Source organism: Scyliorhinus torazame, chromosome 5, assembly GCF_047496885.1.
Source record: "Scyliorhinus torazame isolate Kashiwa2021f chromosome 5, sScyTor2.1, whole genome shotgun sequence".
Classification (NCBI taxonomy): Eukaryota; Metazoa; Chordata; class Chondrichthyes; order Carcharhiniformes; family Scyliorhinidae; genus Scyliorhinus; species Scyliorhinus torazame.
Window position 1 is genome coordinate 161,155,238 of NC_092711.1, and position 27,443 is coordinate 161,182,680.

Consider the following 27,443-nt stretch of genomic DNA (forward strand, 5'->3'; position numbering starts at 1 on the left):
CCTACTTGTGACACTAATAAGACACAGGTGCTGAATTAGGCCACTCGGCCCATCGAGTCTGCTCCGCCATTCAATCATGGCTGATATTTTCTCATCCCCATTCTCCTGCCTTCTCCCCATAACCTCTGATCCCCTTATTAATCAAGAATCTATCTATCTCTGTCTTAAAGACACTCAGTGATTTGGCCTTGATCGATAATGTCCAATTAAATCCGTTACCTTGATGGTGGGGCTTGTCGCTACCGGCCATGTCTTTGGTGTCCGAGGCACGTGGGCCTTCCCAAATGAGGAAAGCTCAAATGGGGCAAAGAGTTGCACAGATTTACCACCCTCTGGCTGAAAAAAATTCCTCCTCACATTTGTTTTAAAGGATCCTCCCTTTAGTCTGAGATTGTGTCTTCTGGTTCCAGTTTTTCCTACAAGTGGAAACATCCTCCCCATGTCCACTCTATCCAGGCCTCGCAGTATCCTGTAAGATTCAATAAGATCCCCCCTGATCCTTCTAAACTCCAACGAGTACAGACCCAGAGTCCTCAACCGTTCCTCATACGACAAATAAAGGGTTGAGCAAGTTTAATGGGCCAAATGGTCGACTGCAGCTCCTATTTGTTATGATCTCTGTGTCCAGGACAGGAAGCAGTGAGCAGGGATCTGTCAATCAGCCTGAATCAGCACCTTCTGGAGAATTGGGAGGGTGAATATTAGATACAGTGAATGGAGGGAGTGTGTGTGGGATGGAGATTTACAGCTTTTGGGGAATAAGGGAGGGAAGAATGTTCCAGAGAAACTAGAACTGTCTGTTCTGAGTTTCTATCCTGTATTTGCAGTGATGTATTTTGTAAATTGTTTTTCCAGGATATTAGAAAAGGAGGTATTACGGTCAGAAATCCCAAACATCACATCTTGATCTGACAGTCACTTGATTCTTTGGGTCACACACACCCGAGTGAGAGTGTTCCAGAGCACTGACTGTGGAAAGAGCTTCAACCAGTTACAGAGCTTCACAGCGGGGAGGGACTGTACACGTGTTCTCTGTATGAGTAAGGCTTCAATTGTCTAACCTGGAGAGACACAAGGAGACCCAAAACATGGAGAAACAGTGGAAATGCCGGGACTGTGGGAAGAGATTCAAAGCTCCATCTGCACTGGAAGCTCATTGGCGCATTCACACTGGGAGAGGCCATTCAGCTGCTCTCAGTGTGGGAAGGGATTCAGACATTTATCCACCCTGCGGAGACATCAGCCAGTTCACCCCGGGGAGTGAGCATTCACCTGCACTCAAATTGAGAAGGGATTCTGTGTTTCCTTGTACCTGCTGAGACACCAACAAGGTCACAAGTGATTACAGGGGTTGGATTCTGCTGTTATTGTTGCTACTCTCAATTACACCCAGAACAGCATTGTGTTCATTCTGTCAGTTGGTCAATGGGGAGGGTCGGAGGGATTTTGTTCTGCTGGACTGGCCGGTCTCACGACTTTGCCTCCAGTGGGCTGATGCTCTTGAGCCTTGTGGCAAATACTTGGCTTCAAATTTCACAAGGATCACAGAGTGAAAGGGTGTTTGGAAGGTAGATGACAGATAGTTCCTGTTCCTGTTTGGAACCCCAAAGCATGCAGTTCAGATGAAGATAGGCTTTGGTGGTTACATGGTTCTGTCTCAGAAGGAAACTGTCAAGCCATGAGGGGCAAGTTGTCTGCAGTTGGTTAGGAACTTACAATAAAATTTGTAATGATACAATTGCATTTAAAGAATTATCACATATTTACATAAAATATAGATTCCTTTAAGAAACAAATATCCAACAGGAAAAGTGACGCAACCGTGGTTAACAAGAAAAAGTAAAGATTCCATTAGGTCAAAGGAAGAGGCTCATTAATCGATGACAGATTTATTGCTTCACTGATTTATTGGTACCTTGAAGAATCAATGCAGTATAATTCTTAAATTCAGTATACATACAGACAGAAAATGGAATATCCACAAGGCAAAGTCATTGTTTCTGATAAAAATATGAGAATTGCTGTACAGCAACTTAATACGTGTCAGAATCTAACACGGTTTCAAGAAAAGTTGCATAAAAGCCCTCGTAATGAATAAACCGTTGTTCTACAAATACATCTCGTAATGAAAAAGTTTTGCAGCCTTAACAGAAACATTCACAAAATGTAGCAAAGCCTTAGCAACAAGCAAGGTTAATGCAGAACACCTTGGGGGCGATTCTCCAATATTGGGCCCAAGAGTTCGCGCCATCATGAATGCAGTCGTAAACCGGGCCCGGTTACGTACGATTCTGCCCCCCATAGGGGCCGGCACGGCGCTCGAGCAGTTCACGCTGCTCCAGCCTCCTTTCGCGGTGCCAAATGGGTGCCGCGCCAACCCACGCATGCGCAGTTGGGCCGCGCCATCCTGTGCATGCGCGGGGGACTTCTTTAGCACGCCGCTCCCGACTCAAGATGGAGTAGGTGTTCAGGGGCCGGCCGCGCCAGAAAATAGGCCCAGGGAGGGATTTGAAGAGGAGGCAAACCCCTCCACCCACTCCAGGTTCAGTCCTGGATGTGATTAACAGCAGGAATAACAGCAGAATCCAACCCGTCATCACTTGTGAACCCTTTGGTGTCTCAGCATGTTGGACGACTGAGTGAATCCCTCCCCACAGTGAGAGCAGGTGAATGGCTTGTTTCCAGTGTAAACTCGCTGGTGTCTCCGCAATGTGGATGATGTTTGAAACCACTTTGTGCAGTGAGAGCAGCTGAACGGTCTCTCCTCAGTGTGAATGCGCTGGTGGGACATCAGTACCTGAGAGCTTTTAATCCCACTCCCATAGTCAGAGCATTTAAAGGGTCTCTCATTGGTGTGAGTGACATTGTGGCTCAGCAAGTGATGACCGAGTTAATCTTTTCCCAGTCGGAGAGGTGAACAGGCTCTCCCCGGTGTGACCTCGCTCGTGTTTCATCAGGTTGGATGAGGTTCTAAAGCTCTTTGTGCAGTGAGAGCAGCTGAACGGTCTCTCCTCAGAGTGAACGCGCTGGTGGGACATCAGTAGCTGAGAGCTTTTGAAACCCTTCCTGCAGTCAGAGCATTTAAAGGGCCTGCTCTTGATGTGAGTGACATTGTGTTTCAGCAGGCTGTATAATTGAGTGAATCCCATATCACACACAGTGCAGATGAACGACTTCTCCCCAGTGTGAACACTCTGGTGTCTCTGCAGGCTGGATAACCGAGTGAATCCCTTCCCACAGTCAGAGCAGGTGAACGGCCTCTCCCCAGTGTGAACTCGTTCGTGTCTCCGCAGGTTGCCAATGTCATTGAATCCCTTTTCACAGTGAGAGCAGGTGAAAGGCCTCTCTCCAGTGTGAACTCGTTCATGTCTCTGCAGGTTGCCAATTTGAGTGAATTCCTTTTCACACTGAGAGCAGGTGAAAGGCCTCTCTCCAGTGTGAATTCGTTCGTGTTTCCGCAGGTTGCTAATGTCAGTGAATCCCTTTTCACACTGAGAGCAGGTGAAAGGCTTCTCTCCAGTGTGAACTCGTTCGTGTCTCTGCAGGTTGCCAATGTCAGTGAATCCCTTTTCACACTGAGAGCAGGTGAAAGGCCTCTCTCCAGTGTGAACTCGCTGGTGTCCCTGCAGGCTGGATAACTGAGTGAATCCCTTCCCACAGTCAGAGCAGGTGAACGGCCTCTCCCCAGTGTGAACTCGTTCGTGTCTCCGCAGGTTGCCAATGTCAGTGAATCCCTCTTCACACTGAGAGCAGGTGAAAGGCCTCTCTCCAGTGTGAATTCGTTCGTGTTTCCGCAGGCTGCCAATGTCAGTGAATCCCTTTTCACACTGAGAGCAGGTGAAAGGCTTCTCTCCAGTGTGAACTCGTTCATGTCTCCGCAGGCTGCCAATGTCAGTGAATCCCTTTTCACACTGAGAGCAGGTGAAAGGCCTCTCTCCAGTGTGAACTCGCTGGTGTCCCTGCAGGCTGGATAACTGAGTGAATCCCTTCCCACAGTCAGAGCAGGTGAACGGCCTCTCTCCAGTGTGAACTCGTTTGTGTCTCCGCAGGCTGCTAATGTCAGTGAATCCCTTTTCACACTGAGAGCAGGTGAACGGCCTCTCTCCAGTGTGACTGCGTTGATGCCTTTCCAGCTCGCACGGGGCTCTGAATCCCTTCCCACAATCCTCACATTTCCATGGTTTCCCCGTGGTCCGGATCATTTTGCTTCTCGCCACGTTGGACGATCAGTTGAAGCCTCGTCCACACACCGAATTCCTATTGTTGGACGTTCAGTTGAAGCCTCGTCCACACACAGAACACCTATACAGTCTCTCCCTGCTCTGAATGGTGAAGTATTTTTTCAGGCTGTGTCGCTGGTTAATGCTCTTTCCACAGTCAGTGCTCTGTAACAGTCTCACACGGGTATGCATGTGTGTCTCAGTGCTTTTCCAGACACACTGATGTTTAAAATCTCTTGAAACAGACAGAATAGACAAACATTTCTCCTTCTAGATTCAAAGGCCAATGATCCCAAGAATTGAGTGACTCAGTCAGTTCTTGACGTGATATTTAGTTTGAGATATTGGCCTCAAACTCCTCTCGTTCGAACTTCCTGTGAACAGATTTTACAATAGTAATCATTGTCAGTACAGGATAGAAACTCAGAACAGACAATTCTAGTTTCTATCGAACATTCTTTCCTCTCTCTTTCCCTGAAATGCTCTAAATCTCCATCCCACACACTCTCCCTCCATTCTCACTCTGCTGTATCTAATATTCACCCTCCCAATTCTCCTGAAGGTGCTGATTCAGGCTGATTGACAGATCCATGCTCACTGCTTCCTGTCCTGGACACAGAGACCTGAAAAACTTCATGCAGGCTGCCAGACAGATATATGTCTATATTACTGGATGAAAAATGGGTGTAATATACAGGCTGTATTCATTTACTTTTCCTCCCAATTTTCCTGAAGGTGCTGATCAACAAATCTAAACTCACTAAAACCTGTACAAGAGTAGAGAATCTCCATACAAGTATATTTACTGATTAGAGATGGGGAAATTCTGAGGAAGAATTTTATTTAGTCATGGAGTGGTCATGACAGGGAACTCACTGCCCACAAGGGTTGTGGAAGTCGAGATGATCAATAAATTAAAATAAAATAGGATGGTCACTTGAAGAAAATAAGCTTTCAGGGGAACAGGGATATCGAGGGGGAATGGGACTGACTGGATCGCTGTACAGAGAGTCAGCATTGACTTGAGTTCCCAAATGGATTCTGTCAGTGCTGCAATGACTGTATGACTGGAAATATATAATGTAGGTACAGTACTATTTACAAAACTAGAAATAATAATACATGTCTTTTATTACAGAACCATCAATAATATACATAATACATACCATATAACAACACTAGACATATCTCTGTCCGATATTAAATTTTTAAAAATAAATTTACGGGATGTGGACAATACTGGTTAGGCCGGCATTTATTGCCCATTCACAGTTTCCCTTCCGAAGTAGTGGTGAGCTGCCTTCTTGAACTGCTGCAGTACTTGAGGTGTAGGTACATCCCCTGTGCTGTTTTTTAAAAAATATTGTTTTTTATATATTTAAAGTTCCCAATTCATTTTTTCCAATTAAGGGGCAATTTAGCGTGGCCAATCCACCTACCCTGCACATCTTTGGGTTGTGGGGGCGAAACCCACGTAAACAAGGGGAGAGTGTGCAAACTACACACGGACAGTGACCCAGAGCCGGGATCGAACCTGGGACCTCGGTGCCGTGAGGCAGCAGCGCTAACCACTGCTCCACCATGCTGCCCTACATCCCCTGTGCTGTTAGGGAGGGAATTCCAGGATGTTGCCCCAGGGACAGTGAAGGAATGGCAATATATTTCCAAGTCAGGGTGGTGTCTAACTTGGAAACGAACCTCCAGGTGGTGGGGTCCCAGGTATCTGCTGCTCTTGTCCTTCTAGATGGTAGTGGCTGTGGGTTTGGAAGGTGCTGTCTGAGGAACCTTTATGAGTTATTGCAGTATACCTTGTAGATGGTATACACAGCTGCTACTGTTTGTTGGTGGTGGACGGTTTGAATGTTTGTGGAAGGCGACGCAATCAATCAGGCGGCTTTGTCCTGGATAGTGTCCAGCTTCTTGAGTGTTGTTGGAGCTGCACTCATCCAGCAAAGTGGAGCGTATTCCATTACACTCCTGACTTGTGCTTGTAGATGTCCGGTAGACAAGTTTTGGGGCATCAGGTGGTGTGTTACGCGCTGTAGGATTCCCAGCCCTGGGAGCTACAGTATTAATATGGTTAGTCCAGTTCAGTTTTGATCAATGGTAACCCCCAGGATGTTGGTTGTGGGGGATTCAGCAATGAAAATGCCACTGAATGTCAAGGGGTGGTGGTTAGATCCTCTCTTGTAGGGGATGGTCATTGCCTGGCACTTGTGTAGCACGAATGTAACTTGCCACTTATTAGGCCAAGCCTGGATATTGTCCAGGTCTTACTGAATTTGGACATGGACTGCTTCATTATCTGAGGAGTTGAGAATGGTGCTGAACATTGTGCAGTCATCCACAAACATCACCACTTCTCACCTTATGATGGAAGGGAGATCATTGATGAAGCAGCTGAAGATGGTTGGGCTGAGGAAACTGTCCTGAGGAACTCCTGCAGTGATGTCCTGGAGGTGAGATGATTGACCTCCAATCACGACAACCATCTTCCTTTGTGCCAGGTATGACTCAAACCAGTGGAGATTCCCATTGACTCCAGTTTAGCTAGGGCTCCTTGATACCATACTCGGTCAAATGCTGCATTGATGTCAAGGGCAGTTACTCTCACCTCACTTCTGGCATTCAACTCTTTCGTCCAAGTTTCAACTAAGGCTGTAATGAGGTCAGGAGCTGAGTGACCCTGGCGGAACCCAAACTGAGCGTCCAGGAACAGGTTATTGCAGAATAATTGCCACTTAATAGCAACTTTGATGACTCCTTCCATCACTTTGTTGATGATGGACAGTAGACCTACAGAGAAGTAATTGGCTGAGTTGGATTTGCCCTGTTTACTGTCATCTTAAATGTCCGTCATCTCCTGGGGAAACCAGACCTTTAATTTTGAACATTAGGAAAGAGACCATCCTTTAACCCAGACAAATAAATGTGTCAAGCTGAGGGAGCAAAGGATGTGAATGTCTTTGAGTGAGAGAGAGAGAGAGACCTGGGCCAAGCTTTCCAGGGTCAGCACCCTCTCTGGATTCACTTCCTTTCTCTTCAGTTGCTGCAAATCACCAATTGAAGACAATAAATGGAAAGAGGGAGAAAAGAAAGTGTTTTACAGACAGATGTTGGAGACAGGAGGACGTTTCAGTCTGTGTGAAGCCCAATCTCCTTTCACATGAAGCCCGCGCTGATTGGAGGACCAGCGTCCTTCCGGTCCTAACTCTATCCATTAGCCAACACCTCACAGGAAGGTCAGGGGCTGGGCTTTCCTCCACACATGCGCAGCTTCCCCTCACCCTTGGACATGCGCAGTACCTGATCACCCGCCCGTGCGGCGGATAGAGCGGGTTCCCCAGCGCGGGGGATTGTGGGAGCTATGGCCGACACTGTCCAAACTCCTGGGGTGAAAAGTGGAGGAGGCTTGGGCGGTTGTGTGCGAGCTTGGTGTCCGCCCCCGGGCCGATTCGAAAGGCAGGCCGCCTCTGGGAGCTTCCTGGATGGGGTGAAACAGCAACTCGGCGCCCATTGCTCCTGGTCCCCGAGGGAAGGGGAGAAGACCGGTTTCGGAGTACTGCGACCAGTCGTGTTTCAAGTCAGCGGTTGAGCTGCGGAGACGCTGCTTCGGACTGCGAGGTTTGCTGTCGGCGGTTTTGAGTTCGCCCAATGGAGGACGAAGGAATGGAGGAAGGATGGCAGCTGGATAGGCTGCTGGAAGCAGCGGGTCGGAACCGGGAGTGGATACCCAATGGGCGGCCCGCGGCCTGCAGCCCGGGGTGGGTTGCTGCCGTTCCTGGGGTCTCCGGGGGTTTGGCCCCCCTGGACGCCCTGTGGGCGGTTGGGACTGACTCTGGGACTTTCTTCCCCGTTGTCGACTGTTGCCAACATTGGAGCGACTCTGGCCGCTGCCATTGGAGGACTTTGAGGACATGTTGTTCCTTGTGAAATTTCGGCAGGAGCGCCGGGGTCATGATGTGGAACGTGCAAAATTAATGGACTCTTTTTTATGGACTTTTCTATGAGTACTAAGGGATTTTGTTTTCATGTTTTCTTTGCTTTCGTTTTCTTTAGCAGCCTATGACATTCAACTCATTTCGGGTTTTCCCTGAAATGGTAATTAGTAATTGTGGTGGAACGCTAGTTGGTGTGAAACTGCTCTCCCTCCGAATGGTCCCGTGCCTTTGGGCGGGGTCCAGGAGGGGGGAACCCTCTCTCCTCCGCCGCGCCCGGGTCTGGCTCTCCGGAGGTCTGTGCTCTTAGCGAGGAGGGGCCTTTCCCCCGGGGTGTCGGCTGCAGGGCGGGGTGAACGGGGGTGGGTGAGCGGGGATTAGTGTTCGGTGATTGATTCTATCCTGTTAAATCTTTTCTGGGGTGAATTGAGGCCTGGTGATTGGGTTTGATATGACACTGTTAAAATGTATCGAGGCCCTGTGGGTCATATTTGTTTCCGAAGTGGCCGTATTGTATCGGGGCCTTGTGCCTCGCGACTGCTTGTCTTATGTGTTTAGAGGTCGTCACCTTGAAATGTACTTGTGTTTTGTGGATTTTATTTTTGGTTTTTTATTTCATCACTTTTGGAGTGGTCGTATGGTTCCGAGGCCTTGTGCCTCGCGACTGCTTGTTTTATGTGTTTAGAGGCCGTTACCTCAAAATGTACTCGTGTCTTGTGGTTTTTTGATCCTTTTTTCTTTGGAATGTGTGGCGCACAAAGACTCCGTGAGACGAATAGAGTGAAGTCGATGAGGCTTTATTAAGCGTGTCTGTTCCCCAGCAGCCCGATAGTAAACTGGCCTGCGGGGGAAGGCACCGGCTTCTTATACTTTGCCTTCAGGGCGGAGCATGAGGTCAACGGCCAACCAGGACCCGGGATCTGTCAGCCAATGACATTAGGGCTTCCAGTCCCACATGACCCCCAATACATACTACCACAGAATGGTCGTTGGGTTTCGAGGCCTTGTGCCTCACGACTGTTCGTGTTATGTGACTGTTCGATTGTTACTTGAAGTATGCATAGGGCCTGTGCCTTGTGGCTGGTTGTGATAAGTGACTGGTTAATTGGTATTTGGAAACGTATTTCGGCCCTGTGCCTTGCAGCTGTTTGTGTTCAATGACTGTTACAACGTTATTGTGAAATGGAATTGGGCCTTGTGCCTTGCAGCTGTTTTGTGTTCAGTGACTGTTTAATCGTCAATTTGAAGTGTGTTTAATCGTCAATTTGAAGTGTAATGAGGCCTGGAGCCTTGTAAATTGGTTTCTGTAATAATTGTGACGACAATAAAAGAGTTACTCACAGAGGCAGGAGGGAGTTTCAGTCCGTGTGCAGCTCAATATCCAGCTACACAAAGCCCGCGCGCTGATTCACGGGAGGACCAGAGTCCTTCCGGTCCTACAAGTCTTCCCTTTGACCTGAGCCGGGCAGAAGCTCTGAATTGAAGGCGCGCGCATATTTTGGGGGTGATGCGCATGTGCAGGTTGGCTGGGGGCCGGGACAAAGCGGTGCACTGTCAATTGTGTGTCCGGGTCTTCCAGCCTTTCCCATTGGACACCAGCTCAGCGCGGCTGGAGGGAAAAGTCACTCCCACCCCCACGTGGGGTTCCGCCCCTCATTATGTCAGCGGGGGACTGACCAATAGGAAATCGGGAGCACCGGAAGGACTCTGCTCCTCCAACCAATTAAAGCTTCCCCATTGTTTGAATGCGGAAGCTGGACAACGAGCAAAGCTGCTGCTTCTGTGTCTGAGCGAAGATTGAGCTTCACACAGACTGCATCTTCCTCCTGTCTCCCAAATCTGTCAGTAACTCTTTTATTGTCGTCACAATTATTACAGAAACCAATTTACAAGGCTCCAGGCCTCATTACACTTCAAATTGACGATTAAACAGTCACTTAACACAAAACAGCTGCAAGGCACAAGGCCCAATTCCATTTCACAATAACGTTGTAACAGTCATTGAACACAAACAGCTGCAAGGCGCAGGGCCGAAATACGTTTCCAGATACCAATTAACCAGTCACTTATCACAACCAGCCGCAAGGCACAGGCCCTACGCATAGTTCAAGTAACAATCGAACAGTCACATAACACGAACAGTCGTGAGGCACAAGGCCTCGAAACCCAACGACCATTCCAAAGAAAAAAAGAACAAGAAACCACAAGACACGAGTACATTTCAAGGTAACGGCCTCTAAACACATAAAACAAGCAGTCGCGAGGCACAAGGCCCCGATACAATAGGGCCGCTTCGGAATCAAATATGACCCACAGGGCCTCGATACATTTTAACAGTGTCATATCAAACCCAATCACCAGGCACCAGGCCTCAATTCACCCCAGAAAAGATTTAACAGGATAGAATCAATCACCGAACACTAATCCCCGCTCACCCACCCCCGTTCACCCCGCCCTGCAGCCGACACCCCGGGGGAAAGGCCCCTCCTCGCTAAGAGCACAGACCTCCGGAGAGCCAGACCCGGGCGCGGCGGAGGAGAGAAGGTTCCCCCCTCCTGGACCCCGCCCAAAGGCACGGGACCATTCGGAGGGAGAGCAGTTTCACACCAACTAGCGTTCCACCACAATTTCTAATTACCATTTCAGGGAAACCCGAAATGAGTTGAATGTCATAGGCTGCTAAAGAAAACGAAAGCAAAGAAAACATGAAAACAAAATCCCTTAGTACTCATAGAAAAGTCCATAAAAAAAGAGTCCATTAATTTTGCACGTTCCACATCATGACCCCGGCGCTCCAGCCAAAATTTCACAAGGAGCAACATGTCCTCAAAGTCCTCCAATGGCAGCGGCCAGAGTCGCTCCAATGTTGGCAACAGTCGACAACGGGGAAGAAAGTCCCAGAGTCAGTCCCAACCGCCCACAGGGCGTCCAGGGGGGGCGAACCCCCGGAGACCCCAGGAACGGCAGCAACCCACCCCGGGCTGCAGGCCGTGGGCCGCCCATCGGGTATCCACACCCGGTTCCGACCCGCCGCTTCCAGCAGCCTATCCAGCTGCCATCCTTCCTCCATTCCTTCGTCCTCCATTGGGCGAACTCAAAACCGCCGACAGCAAACCTCGCAGTCCGAAGCAGCGTCTCCGCAGCTCAACCGCTGACTTGAAACACGACTGGTCGCAGTACTCCGAAACCGGTCTTCTCCCCTTCCCTCGGGGACCAGGAGCAATGGGCGCCGAGTTGCTGTTTCACCCCATCCAGGAAGCTCCCAGAGGCGGCCTGCCTTTCGAATCGGCCCGGGGGCGGACACCAAGCTCGCACACAACCGCCCAAGCCTCCTCCACTTTTCACCCCAGGAGTTTGGACAGTGTCGGCCGTAGCTCCCACAATCCCCCGCACTGGGGAACCCGCTCTATCCGCCGCACGGGCGGGTGATCAGGTACTGCGCATGTCCAAGGGTGAGGGGAAGCTGCGCATGTGTGGAGGAAAGCCCAGCCCCTGACCTTCCTGTGAGGTGTTGGCTAATGGATAGAGTTAGGACCGGAAGGACGCTGGTCCTCCAATCAGCGCGGGCTTTATGTGAAAGGAGATTGGGCTTCACACAGACTGAAACGTTCTCCAACATCTGTGAGTAAAACACTTTCTTTTCTCCCCCTTTCCATTTATTTGCTCATTCTGACCTTCAATTGGTGACTTGCAGCAACTGAAGGGAAAGGAAGTGAATCCAGGGAGGGTGCAGACTCTGGAAAACTTGGCCCAGGTTCCGAAAGCTAGTGTTTGAAACAAACATGTTGGACTTTACCCTGGTGTTGTAAGACGTCTTACTGTGCTCACCCCAGTCCAACGCCAGCATCTCCACATCAAAGACAATGATAGCCTTTGCTCTCAGCTTGACACATTTGTTTGTCTGGCTAAAAGGATGGTCTCTTTCCTAATGTTCCCAATTAATGGGCTGGTTTCCCCAGGAGATGGCTGACATTTAAGGGGACAATAAATTAATATCGGTCAGAGATATATGTCTAGTTATAAGGTGCAGATTACAAATATTATTCATGGTTCTGTAATAAAGTATATTGATATTTCCAGTTGTGTAACATTGTACTGTAGCTACATTATATATTTGCATTCATCTCTTTCCTCAGGGGGTTGTTGATCTCTGGAATTCACTTCCAAAGGGACTAGAGGAGTCTGGGAGTCATTGAATATATTCAAGAATCAGTTGGACAGATTTCTGATTGACAATGGAGTTAAGGTTTATGGGGAACAGGCAGGAGGAGGGATTTCTTCACTCGAGGATGTGGTGTAGCTTTGGAATTCTCTACCCCAGAGGACTGTGGAGCTTCAGTCATCCAAGTATTTTCAAGACTGAGATTGATAGGTTTCTAAATATTGAGGATATCACGGGATGTGGGGGACAGTGTGGGAAAATGGTGCTGAGGTAAATCAGCCAATGATCTCATGAAATGGTTGAGGAGGTTCGATGGGCCTAATGGCTGACTGCAGCTCCTATTTGTTATGATCTCCCTATCCTGGAGAGGAAGCATGGATCTGTCAATCAGCCTGAATCAGCACCTTCAGGACAATTGGGAGGATGAATATTAGATACAGCAGAGTGAGAATGGAGGGAGAGTATGTGGGATGGAGACTTGCAGTTTTTGGGAATGAGAGGGGGAAAAATATTCCACAGAAACTAGAAATGTCTGTTCTGAATTTCTATCCTGTACTGACAGTGATGTCCTTTCCAAAATGTTTTTACAGGACAGTAGAAGAGGAGGAATTACAGACTGAAATCTCAAAACATCATGTCTAGATCTGACACAGTCTCTTGATTCCTTGGGACCCGAATACCATCCTTTGAATCCTGAAGAAATGTTTGACTGCTCTGTAGGCTTCAAAACATTTTAAACATTTATGCGACTTGAAAATCACCGAGACAACACACACCCTAGTGAGAGTGTTCCAGAGCACTGACTGCGGAAAGAGCTTTAACCAGTTACACAGACTGAAAAAACATCACACCATTCACAGCGGGGAGAGACTGTACACGTGTTCTGTATGTAGTTAAGGCTTCAACTGATTGTCCAACACGGAGAGATACAAGGAAACTCAAAGCATGGAGAAACCTTGGAAATGTGGGGACTGTGGGAAGGGATACAGGGCCCCATCAGAGCTGGAAGCTCATCGGCGCAGTCACACTGGGGAGAGGCCATTCATTTGCACTCAGTGTGGGAAGGGATTCAGTGATTCATCCCACCTGTTGAGGCACCATCAGGTTCACACTGTAGAGAAGCCGTTCACTTGCTCTCAGTGTGGGAAGGGATTCAATCGTTCATCCACCCTGCAGACACATCAGCGGGTTCACACTGGAGAGAAGCCATTCACCTGCTCAAGGTGTGGGAAGGGATTCAGACATTCATCCACCCTGCAGAAACATCAGCAAATTCACACTGGAGAGAGGCCATTCACCTGCTCTCAGTGTGGGAAAGGATTCACTCAATTATCCAGCCTGCGAATACACCAGCGAGTTCACACTGGGGAGAGGCCATTCATCTGCTCTCAGTGTGGGAAGGGATTCCCTCAGTTATCCCACCTGCGGGTACACCGCCGAGTTCACACTGGGGGGAGGCCATTCTCCTGCTCTCAGTGTGGGAAGGGATTCAGTGATTCATCCACCCTCCAGACACACCAGCGAGTTCACACTGGCGAGCGGCCATTTCTATGCTCAGTGTGTGGGAAAGGATTCACTCTTTCATCCATCCTGCTGACACACCATAGAGTTCACACCGGGGAGAGACCATTCCTCTGTCCTGAATGTGGGAAGGGATTCATGCATGAACGCAACCTGCGGAAACACCAGCGAATTCACATCATGGAGATGCCATTCGCCTGCTCTGAGTAGGAGAAGAGATTCACTGATCCATCCCACCTGCAGAGGCACTGGCAACTTCACACTGGGGAGAGGCCATTCACCTGCTCTCCATGTGGGAAGGGTTTCCGTGATTCATGGCGCCTGCTGAGACACCAACATGTTCACAAGTGATTACAGGGGTTGGATTCTGCTGTTATTGTTTCTGTTCTGAATTACATCCAGGGCTGCAATTTGTTCATTCTGACAGTTGGTCAATGGGGAGGGTCGGAGGGTTTCTTTCTGCTGGACTGGCCGGTCTCACAACTTTGCCTCCAGTGGGCTGATGCTCTTTGTCTTGTTGAGAAAACCTGGTTTCAGATTTCACCAAAGATCACAGAGTGAAGGGGTGTTTGGAAGTAGAAGATATTTCATTCTCATTTCTGTTTGGGAACCCCTAAAATTATGCCACCTTGCCATGAAGATGGGATATGGTCGTTACATGGTTTATTTCTTTAACTTATTTAAGTGTTTTCGTCTGTGAGAAATAATCAGAGGATGAGGGGCAAGTTGTCTGAGGTGAACTGGGAAACTGATGGGAGACAGGGAATAGCTAATATTTACGGAATTATTACATATTTACCAGGGGGCCAATTTTCTCAGTTGGCTGGACGACTGCTTCATGATGTGAAATGACACCAACGGTGCGGGTCAACTCCCGTACCGGCTGAGGTCATCCATGAAAGCCCCGCCTTCTCAACATTGCCCCTCGCCTGCGGTGTGGTGATCCTCAGGTTAAATCACCACCAGTCAGCTCTCCATCTCCTAAATACATACATAGATACATCGAAAATAGAAGCAGGAGGAGGCGATTCAACCCTTCGAGCCTGCTCTCCCTTTCATTATGATCTGGGTGATCATCAAGCTCAATACCCTGACCCTGCCTTCTCCCCATATTCTTTTAGCTACAAGAGCTTTGACTAACTCTTTCATCAAATTACACAATGCTGTTGTCTCAACTAATTTGTGTAGTAGCGAATTCCACAGATTCTGGGTGAAGAAATTTCTCCTCACCTCAGTCCGAGAAGGTTTACCCCTTATCCTCAAACTATGACCCCTAGTTCTGGATTCCTCCACCATCAGGAACATTCTTTCCGAATCTACCCTGTCTAATCCTGTTGGAACTTTCTAAGTTTCTATGAGATCCCCTCTCACTCTTCTAAACGCCAATGAATATAATGCTAACCGACTTAGTCTCTCCCTCAATGTCAACTAAACAAAGGAGATTGTCATCGACATCAGGAAGCGTAGTGGAGAACATGCCCCTCTACATCAATGGGAACCAAGTAGAAAGGGTCGAGAGCTTTAAGTTTTTAGGTGTCCAGATCACCAACAACCTGTCCTGGGCCCCCCATGCCGACACTATAGTTAAGAAAGCCTACCAAAGACTCTACTTTCTTAGAAGACTGAGGAAATTTAGCATGTCAACTACGACTCTCACCAACTTTTACAGATGCACCATTGAAAGCATTCTTTCTGGTTGTATCGCAGCTTGGTATGGATCCTGCTTTGCCCAAGACCACAGCAAACTACAAAAGGTTGTGAATGTAACCAATCCATCATGCAAACCAGCCTACCATCCATTGACTCTGTCTATAATTCCCGCTGCCTCAGAAAGGCAGCCAGCATAATTACTCTATTCCACCTTCTTCCGTCAGGAAAAAGATACAAAAGTTTGAGGTCACGTACCAACCGACTCAAGAACAGCTTCTTCCCTACTACCATCAGACTTTTGAATGGACCCTGCCTTGTATTAAGTTGATCTTTTCTCTATACCCTAGCTATGACTGTAACATTACATTCTGCAGTCTCTCCTTCCTTCCCTATGTACGGTATGCGTTGTCTGTATAGCATGCAAGAAACAATACTTTTCACTGTATAGTATACATGTGACAATAAATCAAATCAAAATCCTCATATGAGAGTCCGTTCCCAGGATCCAGCCTGTTAAACCTTCGCTGCACTCCCTCCATAGCAAGAACATCCTTCCTCAGGTAAGGACAACAAAACTGCACACAATACTCCAGATGTGGCCTCACCAATGGCCTATACAACTGCAATAAAACATCTCTATTCCTATACTCCAATCCTCTCACTATGACACCCAACATACCATTTGCCTTCTTTACTGCCCGTTGAACCTGCACACTTACTTTCAGTGACTGATGCCTGAGGACACCAAGCTCTCGCTGTATCTCCACCTCTCTCAATTTACACCCATTCAAATCATAATCTGCCTTTCTACATTTGCTACCAAAGTGGATAACCTAACATTTATCCAGGTTAGACTGCAGCTGCGATACATTTGCCCACTCACCCAGCCTGTCCAAATCACGCTGACGCATCTCTGCATCCTCACAGTTCACCCTCCCCGCCAACTGTGTCATCTGCAAATCTGGAGATAATACATTTACTTCCCTCGTCCAAATCATGAATACATAATGTGAACAGTTGGGGTCTGAGCACAGATCCCTGTGGCACCTCAGTAGTCACTGCCTGCCAATCAGAAAAAGACCCATTTATTCCAACTTTTTGATTCCTGTCTGCTAACCAGCTTTCTATCCATTGCAAGACACTACCCGCAATCCCAAATGCTTTAACTTTACACAGTAATCTGCTGTGGGAGACATTGTCGAAAGTCTAAATAAACCACATCCATTGGGTCTCCCTGGTCAAATCTACTAGTTACCTCACGGCGCTGAGGTCCCAGGTTCGATCCCAGCTCTGGATCACTGTCTGTGTGGAGTTTGCACATTCTCCCCGTGTTGGTGTGGGTTTTGCCCCCACTACCCAAAAGATGAGCAGGATAGGTGGATTGGCCATGCTAAATTGCCCCTGAATTGGAAAAAATGAATTGGGCACTCTAAATTTATTTATTTTTACAAAATCTACTGCTTACATCTCAAATAATTCTAGTGGATTTGTCAAACATGATTTCCCTTTCATAAATTCTTTGGCAATCTCGGTTTCTGCGGATTGACCAGAAGTCGCAGCCGCATGATCTGATAGTATGGATGGCGGTTCATCCTGAGGTAGTTCCAGCACACACGGTACTGGCACATTGATGGGTGTCACTAACAACTGATCTGTGTTGTCTCTACACTCGCTCGGCTTCAGTTTGTACAATGGGGCACGGTGGCACAGTGGTTAGCGCTGCTACCTCACAGCACCGAGGTCCCGGGTTCGATCCCAGTTCCGGGTCACTGTCCGTGTGGACTTTGCACTTTTTCCCTGTGTCTGCCTGGATTTCACCCCCACAACCCAAAGATGTGCAGGGTAGGTGGATTGGCCACGTTAAATTGCCCCTTAATTGGAAAAAAAAGAATTGGGTACTCTAAATTTGTATTTTAAAAAATGTTCAGTTTGTACAGTATAGGAATCAGGGTCAGTTTCCATAAGACTAGGGATGGGCAATAAATACTGGCCCAACCAGCCCGCATCCCGTAAATGAATTAAAAAAAACATTGGAGCAGAATTAGGCCATTCGGCCCATCTAGTCTGGTCTGCCATTCAATCATGGCTGACATGTTTCTCATCCTTATTCTCCTGCCTTCTCCACATAACCCCTGATCCCTTTATGAATCAAGAACCTATGTGTCTTAAAGACACTCCGTGAATTGGCCTCCACAGCCTTCTGCGGCAATGTGTTCCACAGATTCACCACCCTCTGGCTGAAGAAATTCCTCATCTCAGTATTGAGAGATTTTCCCTTAAGTCTGAGGCTGCGACCTCCGGTTCTAGTTTTTCCTACTGGGGGAAATATTCTCTCCGTGTCCACTCTATCCAGACCTCTCAGTATCCTGTAAGTTTCAATAAGATCCCCCCTCATCCTTCTAAATTCCAACAAGTACAGACCCAGAGTCCTCAACCGCTCCTCATACGTCAAGCTCTTAATTCCAGGGATCATTCTTGTGAACTCTTTCCCAGGCCAGCACATCCTTCTTTATGTACAGGGCCCAAAACTGCTCACATTACTCCAAATGGGGTCTGACCAGAGCCTTATACAGCCTCAGAAGTACATCCCTGCTCTTGTATTGTGTCCCTCACGACATGAATGCTAACATTACATTTGCCTTCCTAACTGGCAACTGAACCTGCACATTATCCTTAAGAGAATCGTGAACAAGGACTCCAAAGTCCCTTTGTGCTTCTGATTTCCTCAGCATTTCTCCGTTTAGAAAATAGTCTATGCCTCCATTCTTCCTGCCAAAGTGCATGACCTCATACTTTTCCACATTGTATTCCATCAGCCACTTCTTTGCCCACTCTCGTAGCCTGTTCAAGTCCTTCTGCAGCCCCCTGCTTCCTCAATACTAACTGTCCCTCTGCATAGCTTTGTATCATCTGCAAACTTAGCAACAGTGCCCTTAGTTCTTCTTCCAGATCATTAATGTATATTGTGAAAAGTTGTGGTCCCAGCACAAACCCCTGAGGCTCACCACTGGTCATCAGCTGCCATTCTGAAAAAGACCCCTTTATCCACTCTGCCTTCTGCCAGTCAGCCAATCCTCTTATCAATGCCAGTATTTGTCCTTTAACACCACGGGCTCTTAACTTATTTAACAGCCTCCTATACGCCATCTTGCCAAAGGCCTTCTGGAAATCTAAATAGATCTCGTCCACTGGTTCTCCATTGTTTAACTTCCTTGTTACATCATCAAAGAACTCTTAACAGATTTGTTAAACATGACTCCCCTTGACGAAGCTGTGCTGACTCAGCCCTATTTTATCATGTACTTCCAGATACTCCACAATCTCATCTTTAATAATGGACTCTTAAAATCTTATCAATGACCGAAGTCAGAAACCGGCCTATGATTTCCCGTCTTCTGCCTCCCTTCTTAAACAGCGGTGTTACATTGGCCATTTTCCAGTCCTTTGGGACCCTCCCTGCCTTTAGTGATTCCGGAAAGATCACCAGGAATGCCTCCACAATCTCTTCAGCTATCTCCTTTATAACCCTGGAGTGTAGTCCATCTGGTCCAGGTGATTTATCCACCTTCAGACCTTTCACTTTCCCCAGAACCTTCTCCTTCGTGATAGCCACTACACCTCTGCCCCCTGATTCGCCTGAAGTTCTGGTATCCCACTGGTGTCTTCCACCTTGAAGACTCACACAAAGTAACTTCAGTTCCTCTGCCATTTCTTTGTTTCCTGTTACTATGTCTCCAACCTAATTTTCCAGTGGTCCAACGTCTATTCTTGCCTCGCTGCTCCCTTTTATATATTGTAAAAAAACTCTTGTTATCTTCTTTTATATTATTTGCTAGCTAACATTCATATTTCATCTTCTCCCCCCCCCCCCCCCCCCCCCCCCCCCCCCGCCCCCTTATTGTTTTTTCAGTTGTCCTCTACTCACTTTTAAAGGCATCCCAATCCTCTGGCTTCCCACTAACCCTCGCCAGCTTGTATGCTTTTCATTTGCTTTTATGCTATCCCTGACTTTCTTTGTCAGCCACGGTTGCCTCATCCTTCCCTTAGCATCTTTCCTCCTTCTTGGAATGAATTTCTGTTGTGCCTCCTAAATAACCCCAAAAACCCCTGCCATTGCTGTTCCACTGTTTTCCCTGCTAGGCTCCCCTTCCAATCAACTCTGGCCAGCTCCTCGCTCATGTCTTTGTAGTTACCTTTATTCAATTGTAATACCATTACATCTGATTCCAGCATCTTCCTCGCAAACTGCAGGGTAAATTTGTTCATATTTTGGTCACTGCCCCCTAAGGATTCCTTCACCTTATGTTCCCTAATCAGGTCTGTCTCATTACATAGCACCAAATCCAGAACTGCTTGTTCCCCAGTGGGCTCTACCACAAGCTGCTCCAAAAATTCCCTTTCTTGGGATCTGCTACCAACCTGACTGCAATATGCAGTCCACCTGCATATCAGTCACCCATGATTATTGTAATATGCCAATACGGTTACAGGAACCCACTTCTCGCTGGTGGTACCACTGTGCACCAATACTTGCTGTCCTTGTCCAATCAAGCACCTTTTGGGATTACCTTCTCTTCAGGTTTGCGACTGCTGATTGTGTTCCACTGTCTCAGACGTCTCCAGGGGAAATGTTGATCAGATGTTGTTCTCAGCTTCCTCTTCAGTAGCAGTAAAACTGGGGGACTCTGAGTGGTTGTGTGTGTGGTGTTGCGCGAAGTAGCCAGGAAACTGTTTAGATGTTCTTTGAAGAGATAACAAATAGGTTATACCAAGGAGAGCCAATGGATGTTATCTATCTTGACTTCCAAAAGGCCTTTGATAAGGTGCCTCACGGAAGACTGCTGAGTAAAGTAAGGGCCCATGGTATTCGAGGCAAGGTACTAACATGGATTGACGATTGGCTGTCAGGCAGAAGGCAGAGAGTGGGATAAAAGGTTCTTTTTCGGAATGGCAACCGGTGACGAGTGGTGTCCCGCAGGGTTCAGTGTTGGGGCCACAGCTGTTCTCTTTTATATATTAACGATCTAGATGACGGGACTGGGGGCATTCTGGCTACGTTTGCCGATGATACAAAGATAGGTGGAGGGACAGGTAGTATGGAGGAGGTGGGGAGGTTGCAGAAAGATTTAGACAGTTTAGGAGAGTGGTCCAAGAAATGGCTGATGAAATTCAACGTGGGCAAGTGCGAGGTCTTGCACTTTGGAAAAAAGAATAGAGGCATGGACTATTTTCTAAACGGTGACAAAATTCATAATGCTGAAGTGCAAAGGGACTTGGGAGTCCTAGTCCAGGATTCTCTGAAGGTAAACTTGCAGGTTGAGTCCGTAATTAAGAAAGCAAATGCAATGTTGTCATTTATCTCAAGAGGCTTGGAATATAAAAGCAGGGATGTACTTCTGAAGCTTTATAAAGCATTAGTTAGGCCCCATTTAGAATACTGTGAGCAATTTTGGGCCCCACACCTCAGGAAGGACATACTGGCACTGGAGCGGGTCCAGCGGAGATTCACACGGATGATCCCAGGAATGGTAGGCCTAACATACGATGAACGTCTGAGGATCCTGGGATTATATTCATTGGAGTTTAGGAGGTTGAGGGGAGATCTAATAGAAACTTACAAGATAATGAATGGCTTAGATAGGGTGGACGTTGGGAAGTTGTTTCCATTAGCAGGGGAGACTAGGACCCGGGGGCACAGCCTTAGAATAAAAGGGAGTCACTTTAGAACAGAGATGAGGAGAAATTTCTTCAGCCAGAGAGTGGTGGGTCTGTGGAATTCATTGCCACAGAGGGTGGTGGAGGCCGGGACGTTGAGTGTCTTTAAGACAGAAATCAAGATAAATTCTTGATTTCTCGAAGAATTAAGGGCTATGGAGAGAGAGCGGGTAAATGGAGTTGAAATCAGCCATGATTGAATGGTGGAGTGGACTCGATGGGCCGAATGGCCTTACTTCCGCTCCTATGTCTAATGGTCTTATGGTGCACAGAGAACACCTGACAAGAACCAGAATGAGCAGGTTCTTCCCGGAGGTGGAGGACAAATGTGAACTCTGCCAGGGGGGCTCGGCCAATCATGCCCACGTGTTCTGGGTTTGCACCAGACTTGTCGGGTTCAGGATAACCTTCAAAATAATCAAAAGAGGCGGGGGTGTTTAGGGAATTGGGGTTTGGGGGTGTTTAGGGAGTTGGGGTTCGGGGGGGGGGGGGGTTTACTTCCAAGGTTGGGTTTTTGCAAACTATCTGCTCTGCACAAATTTGTTTATTCTGTATTGTATAAAACTTTTATAAAAACATTTTCATAAACATTCTCAACTTTGCCCCTCACCTCGGGCTGGATTCTCTGTTTTGGAGACGATGTCCCCATGCCGTCGGGAAAACTGTGGTCTTTTACCCCAGGAAAACTGGCGTCAAAAGGCCACAGATTCCCCGTTTTGCTGGGGGCGAGCAGGCAGTCGTCACAGAGCTTGCAGCTCTAGCTGCCGATATGGCCCCCAGCACTTCCGGGTCAGAGGATGTGCATGTGCACAGCAGCGTCCGCGCCGTGCTCCATGGCGAACTCAGACAGCGGGCCTGGACCGACAAAATTGTGCCCCGCATCAGCCGCCACGGACAGCCCACACACATTGCCCCCAACACTCCCCTGCCCGCCAATCGGCCCTTCCCCGACTGCAGCGACCCCGGACTGAGTCCAAAGCGGCCTCGCGAGGTTCCTGTACGGCTGGGACCATGAGAGTCCCGCGCCTTCGGGAATTTGGCCGGTCGGGGACAGAGTATCATTAGCCTTCCTGATTACCTGCTGCACCTGTCTGCGAGCTTTCTGTGTTTCGTGCACAAGTTCCCCCAAGTCCCTTTGTGTTGCAGCTTTCTGCAGTTTTTCTCCATTTAAATAACACTGATCTTTTGTTACTGATCTCCAATTAAGGGCCAACTTAGTGTGGCCAATCCACCTACCCTGCACATCTTTGGTTTGTGGGGGTGAAACCCACGCAAACACGGGGAGAATGTGCAAACTCCACACAGACAGTGACCCAGAGCCAGGATTGAACCTGGGACCTCAGCGCCGTGAGGTAACAGTGCTAACCAATGCACTACCGTGCTGCTCTGCATCCGTCATAATGGATTGTAGCATTTTCCTTCCTACTGATGTCAGGTTAATGGGTCTGTGGTTCCCTGTTTTCTCTCTCTCCTTAAATATTGGGGTTACATTTACCACCTTCCAATCTGCTGGAACCAATCCAGCATCTATAGAATTTAGTAAGATGATCACCAATGTATCCACTATCTCTACAGCCACCTCTTTCAACACTCTGGGATGTAGAGCAGCAGCTTTTGGGGATTTATTAATTTTTAATCCAATAAATTCTCCAGTACTACTTTTTCACGAATACTAATCTCTTTCAGTCCCTCCTGCTCACTACTCCCTTGGTTCTCTTGTGTAACAGCAGAATCCAAAAGCTGTAATCAGGTGTGAAGAATTACTGCACCACTTTCCTGTGGATTTGTGTTCCTGAAAGGAATGTGTATTTGTTGCAAATATGTAATAATTTCTTCAATGCGAGCAATTGTCTGCCTATTGTCCAACCTTTTATTGTAATTTCCCAACCTACCACAGACAACCTGTCCCTCATACCTCAACATTTCCTTCTTTGAGAAAGACCCAGAAAAATTAAACAAAGAAACATATAACCACCATATCCCATCTTCATGGCAACGTGGCATGCTTTGGGGGGTTGCAAACAGAAATAGGAATTAACTATATTTTAACTTCCCACACATTTTCACTCTGTAACCCTTGTGAAATTGGAAATCACGTAGTCGCAACAAAGCTCAAAGAGCATCAGCCCACTGGAGGAAAAGTTGTGAGATCAGCCATTCCAGCAGAAAGAAACCCCGATCATCCCAATTGACAGGATGAATAAATTGCAGTCCGAATGAAATGGAGAGTAGAAACAATAACAGCACAATCCAATCCCTGCAATCAATTGTGAACTTGTTGGTGACTCAGCAGATGGGATGGATCATTCAACGTCTCCCCTAATCAGAGCAGGTGAATGGCCTCTCGGAGTGTGAACTCGCTGATGTCTCTGCAGGGTGGATAAATGTCGGAATCCCTTCCCACAATGAGAGCAGGTGAACGGCCTCTTCCCAGTGTGAACTCGTTGGTGACGCTTCAAGTGGGATGAATCACTGAATCCCTTCCCACACTGAGAGCAGGCGAACGGCTTCTCCCCAGTGTGAGCTCGCTCATGTTTCCACAGGGTGGATGAATGACTGAATCCCTTCCCACACTGAGAACAGATGAACGGCCTCTCCCCTGTGTGAACCCGCTGGTGTATCTTCAGGCTGGATAACTGAGCGAATCCCTTCCCACACTGAGGGCAGGTGAACGGTCTCTCCCCAGTGTGAATTCGCTGGTGTGTCCGCAGGGTGGATAAATCTCGGAATTCTTTCCCACACTGAGAGCAGTTGAATGGCTTCTCCCCACTGTGAACCCGCTGGTGTGCCTGCAGGTGGGGTGACTGAGTGAATCCTTTCCCACACTGAGAGCAGGTGAATGGCCTCTCCCCTGTGTGAATTCGCTGATGTGACTTCAGGCTGAATAATGCAGTGAATCCCTTCCCACACTGAGAGCAGGTGAATGGCTTCTCCCCAGTGTGAACCCGTTGGTGTGACTTCAGGCTGAATAACGCAGTGAATTCCGTCCCACACTGAGAGCAGGTGAATGGACTCTCCCCAATGTGAATTCGCTGGTGTGTCTTCAGGTTGGATACCTGAGTGAATCCCTTCCCACACTGATCGCAGGTGAACGGCTTCTCCCCAGTGTGAACCCGTTGGTGTGACTTCAGGCTGGATAACGCAGTGAATCCCTTCTCACACTGAGAGCAGGTGAACGGTCTCTCCCCAGTATGAATTCGCTGATGTGACTTCAGGGTGGATGAATGTCTGAATCCCTTCCCACACCGAGAGCAGATAAACGGCTTCTCCACAGTGTGAACTCTTGCATGTGACTTCAGGCTGGATAATTCAGTGAATCCCTTCCCACACACAGAGCAGGTAAATGGCCTCTCTCCAGTGTGACTGCGTCGATGAATCTCCAGCTTAGATCGGACTCTGAATCTCTTCCCACAGACTTCACATTTCCACAGTTTCTCCATGTTTTGGGTCTCGTCGTAACTCTCCAGATCAGATAATCAGTTGAAGCCTTGACTACACACACAACACATGTACAGTCTCTCCCCGCTGTGAATGGTGTTATGTTTTTTCCGGCTGTGTAACTGGTTAAAGCTCTTTCCACAGTCAGTGCACTGGAACACTCTCACTCGGGTGTGTGTGTCTTGGTGCTTTTCCAGTCACAATGATGTTTAAAATCGTCTGTAGCGAACAGAACAGACAAACATTTCTCCTTCTCGATTCAAAGGCCGATGATATTCAGGCCCCGACGAACCGAGCGACTCTGGCAGATCAAGATGTGACTTTTGAGATTTCTGTCTGTAATTCCTCCTCTTCTAATATCCTGTAAAAACAATTTACAAAAGACATCATTGTCAGTAAAGGATAGAAACTCAGAACAGACAATTTTTATTTCTCTGTAACATTTTATCCTCTCTCACTCTGCAAAAGCTGTAAATCTCCATCCCACACACTCTCCCTCCATTCTCACACTGCTCCACAACGAGTGAAGAAATCCCTCCTCATCTCTGCTTTCTCTCCATTTTCCTGCCTGTTATCCATAACCCTCGACTCCCTCGTCATCAGAAATCTGTCTGGGTGGGAACCATGTGATGCGGTGCAGGAGTAGCTGCTTTTCCGCAGATTCTGATGCCACTCATCTAGAATCCGTAATTTATCCTGATTGCCCGACACTCATCTACCTGATCCTTGAATTAATATTTGTTCTCATGTCTCTGGAAGACATTGGGATTAGGTAAGGCAAGATTAAGAAATCCGTCGATAAAAGAGGGAAGGTTGATTCAGTGGAAATGGAGCTGCCTTTTCAACATGGCGGCCTGACCCTCAGGAGGTCTCTCGACCCCGCGCTCTCAGGGACTCTCTCGGAGGTCGACTGCCGACATTCTCCGTGTTATTGACCAGCGGCTGAGTGAGCTGATTCAATACCTCTCATTGAGCTCATGAGGCCGAGCTGCAAAACACCATGAAGAGGCTCATTGATCCCGGGGCTGCGAGGGAGACCGGGAAAGTGAAGGACGTAGGAGGGAATATGGTCTTGGAGCCGATGGGTGAGAATGGGGAGTTTTGGGACTTCTATAGCAAGCTGTACGAGTCAGAACCCCCTGCCGGGGCGGGGGCGATGAGGCAGACCTTAGAGGGGTTGGAGTTCCTGAAGATGGAAGAGGAGCAGGTGGAGGCCCTGGGGGCCCCAATTGCACTGGTAGAAGCATCCTTCACTTTCCCGGTCTCCCTTGCAGTCTCCTGCTTCCTCAACTGGTGCCCTAGCATCCTGCTCGCCTTCTCCCCCTACTCATACACCACCCTTCTTACCCTTCTCAACTGCCCCAGCGCCTTTCCCGTAGATAGAAGCCTAATGGATCGCTGTGTCTATTCGGAATCCTGGATATCCGTTATCCCTTCTTAGTTCCCAAATAACAGAGATCAAGTCTGTGCTTTTTGGCAAAGTTCAGTTGAACTTTGTCAGCTTGTGCCACTGGTAAACTTTGTTTGTCAACACAAGGTTAGGTCAGATTGATTGTCTTTAGCAAATACAGTAGTTGAGTTTTCATTCAATTACAAATTGTGATAATTCTTCAAATTATAATACACAGTATAAAATGACTGAGTGATTTAAAAAAAAGATGGCGATTTAGCAAAAGCAAGTAAAGGAAATAGGTTTCAGAAAGTGATAGATAGAGGGACTGGAGGTGATGCAACTGGGCAAGGTCCCTGGTCTGGAGGGGTACCTGGTGAAATTTTATAAGAAATTCTCTGGGGTATTGGGGCCAGGGGTGGTAAGGGATTTTAACGAGGCAAGGGAGCTGGGAGTGCTCTCCCAACGTTGTTGCAGGCTTCGATCGCCCTCATTTTGAACCAGGAAAAGGACCTCGAACAATGAAATGAAATGAAAATTGCTTATTGTCACAAGTAGGCTTCAAATTAAGTTACTGTGAAAAGCCCCTAGTCGCCACATTCCGGCACCTGTTCGGGGAGGCTGGAACGGCAATGCGAGTCATACAGACCGATTTCCCTGCTAAATGTAGATGCCAAACTATTGGCTAAGATCTTGGCCTCGAGAATAGAGGATTGTGTCCCAGGGGTGATAGGGGATAACTAGAGGGGTTTGTGAAGGGGAGGCATCTGGCGGCCAACATCAGGAGGCTACTCAATGTGATCACGATACCTCCAGAGGGACGAGAGATAGAGGTGGTGGTCGCCATGGATGCAGAGGTCTTTGATCGAGTGGAGTGGGACTATTTGTGGGAGGTCCTGGGGCGGTTTGGATTTGGACAGTGTTTTGTGGACTGGGTCCGGTTGTTATACCATGCACCGGTGTCGTGTGTACCGACAAACCAATTGAGTTCAGATTATTTCAGGCTGCACGGGGGGACGAGGCAGGGGTGCCCGCTCTCCCTACTGCTGTTTGCCCTGGCTATAGAACCATTTGCGATGGCACTGAGAGCGTCAGGGGATATTGGGATGGTGGACAGTATGAAAGAGACCATTCGTTTAGCCAGACAAATAAATGTGTCAAGCTGAGGGAGCAAACGGTGTAAATGTGTTAGAGAGAGACCTGGGCCAACCTTTCCGGAGTCTGCACCCTCCCTGTAATTACTTCCTTTTCCTTCAGTTGCTGCAAGTGACCAATTGAAGGTGAGAATGAGAAAATAAAGTGTTTTACTCACAGATGTTGGAGACAGGAGAGCATTTTAGTCTGTGTGAGCTCAGTCTCCATTCACACAAACGCGCGCTGATTGGCTGGAGAACAAGAGTCCTTCCGGT

At 47.9% G+C, this 27,443-nt stretch overlaps 2 protein-coding genes across 4 annotated transcripts; one reads left to right on the forward strand and one right to left on the reverse strand.

The window, feature by feature from the left end:
• Positions 1 to 1,890: 1,890 nt before the first annotated feature.
• Positions 1,891 to 27,427, reverse strand: LOC140422267 (uncharacterized). The gene is made up of 3 exons (XM_072507314.1): positions 27,347 to 27,427; positions 23,748 to 25,005; positions 1,891 to 4,050 (listed from the first exon to the last, which is right to left on the reverse strand). The coding sequence occupies exons 2-3, from the start codon at positions 24,644 to 24,646 to the stop codon at positions 2,847 to 2,849; spliced, it is 2,103 nt and encodes a 700-aa protein (XP_072363415.1). The 5' UTR covers positions 24,647 to 25,005; positions 27,347 to 27,427; the 3' UTR covers positions 1,891 to 2,846.
• LOC140422260 (uncharacterized) lies at positions 9,510 to 15,974 on the forward strand. Of its 3 annotated transcripts, none has more exons than XM_072507305.1 (2): positions 9,510 to 9,999; positions 12,911 to 15,974. In XM_072507305.1, exon 2 carries the CDS (start codon positions 13,266 to 13,268, stop codon positions 14,049 to 14,051), a length of 786 nt encoding a protein of 261 aa, XP_072363406.1. In that variant the 5' UTR covers positions 9,510 to 9,999; positions 12,911 to 13,265; the 3' UTR covers positions 14,052 to 15,974. The 3 variants fall into 3 exon arrangements, with proteins under 3 accessions (XP_072363406.1, XP_072363407.1, XP_072363408.1); XM_072507306.1 differs by lacking the exon at positions 9,510 to 9,999 and adding an exon at positions 10,008 to 10,384; XM_072507307.1 differs by lacking the exon at positions 9,510 to 9,999 and adding an exon at positions 11,685 to 11,779.
• Positions 27,428 to 27,443: the final 16 nt, after the last annotated feature.

Excerpts from the sequence above, each read along its gene's own strand:
- LOC140422267 (XM_072507314.1), bottom strand. The coding sequence starts at position 24,646 with ATGGAGAAACTGTGGAAATGTGAAGTCTGTGGGAAGAGATTCAGAGTC. Across the intron at positions 4,051-23,747 it reads TTCAGTCATTCATCCACCCT|CCTGCGGAGACACAAACGAG; the intron begins GTGGAAACATGA and ends TGACATTAGCAG.
- LOC140422260 (XM_072507305.1), top strand. The coding sequence starts at position 13,266 with ATGGAGAAACCTTGGAAATGTGGGGACTGTGGGAAGGGATACAGGGCC.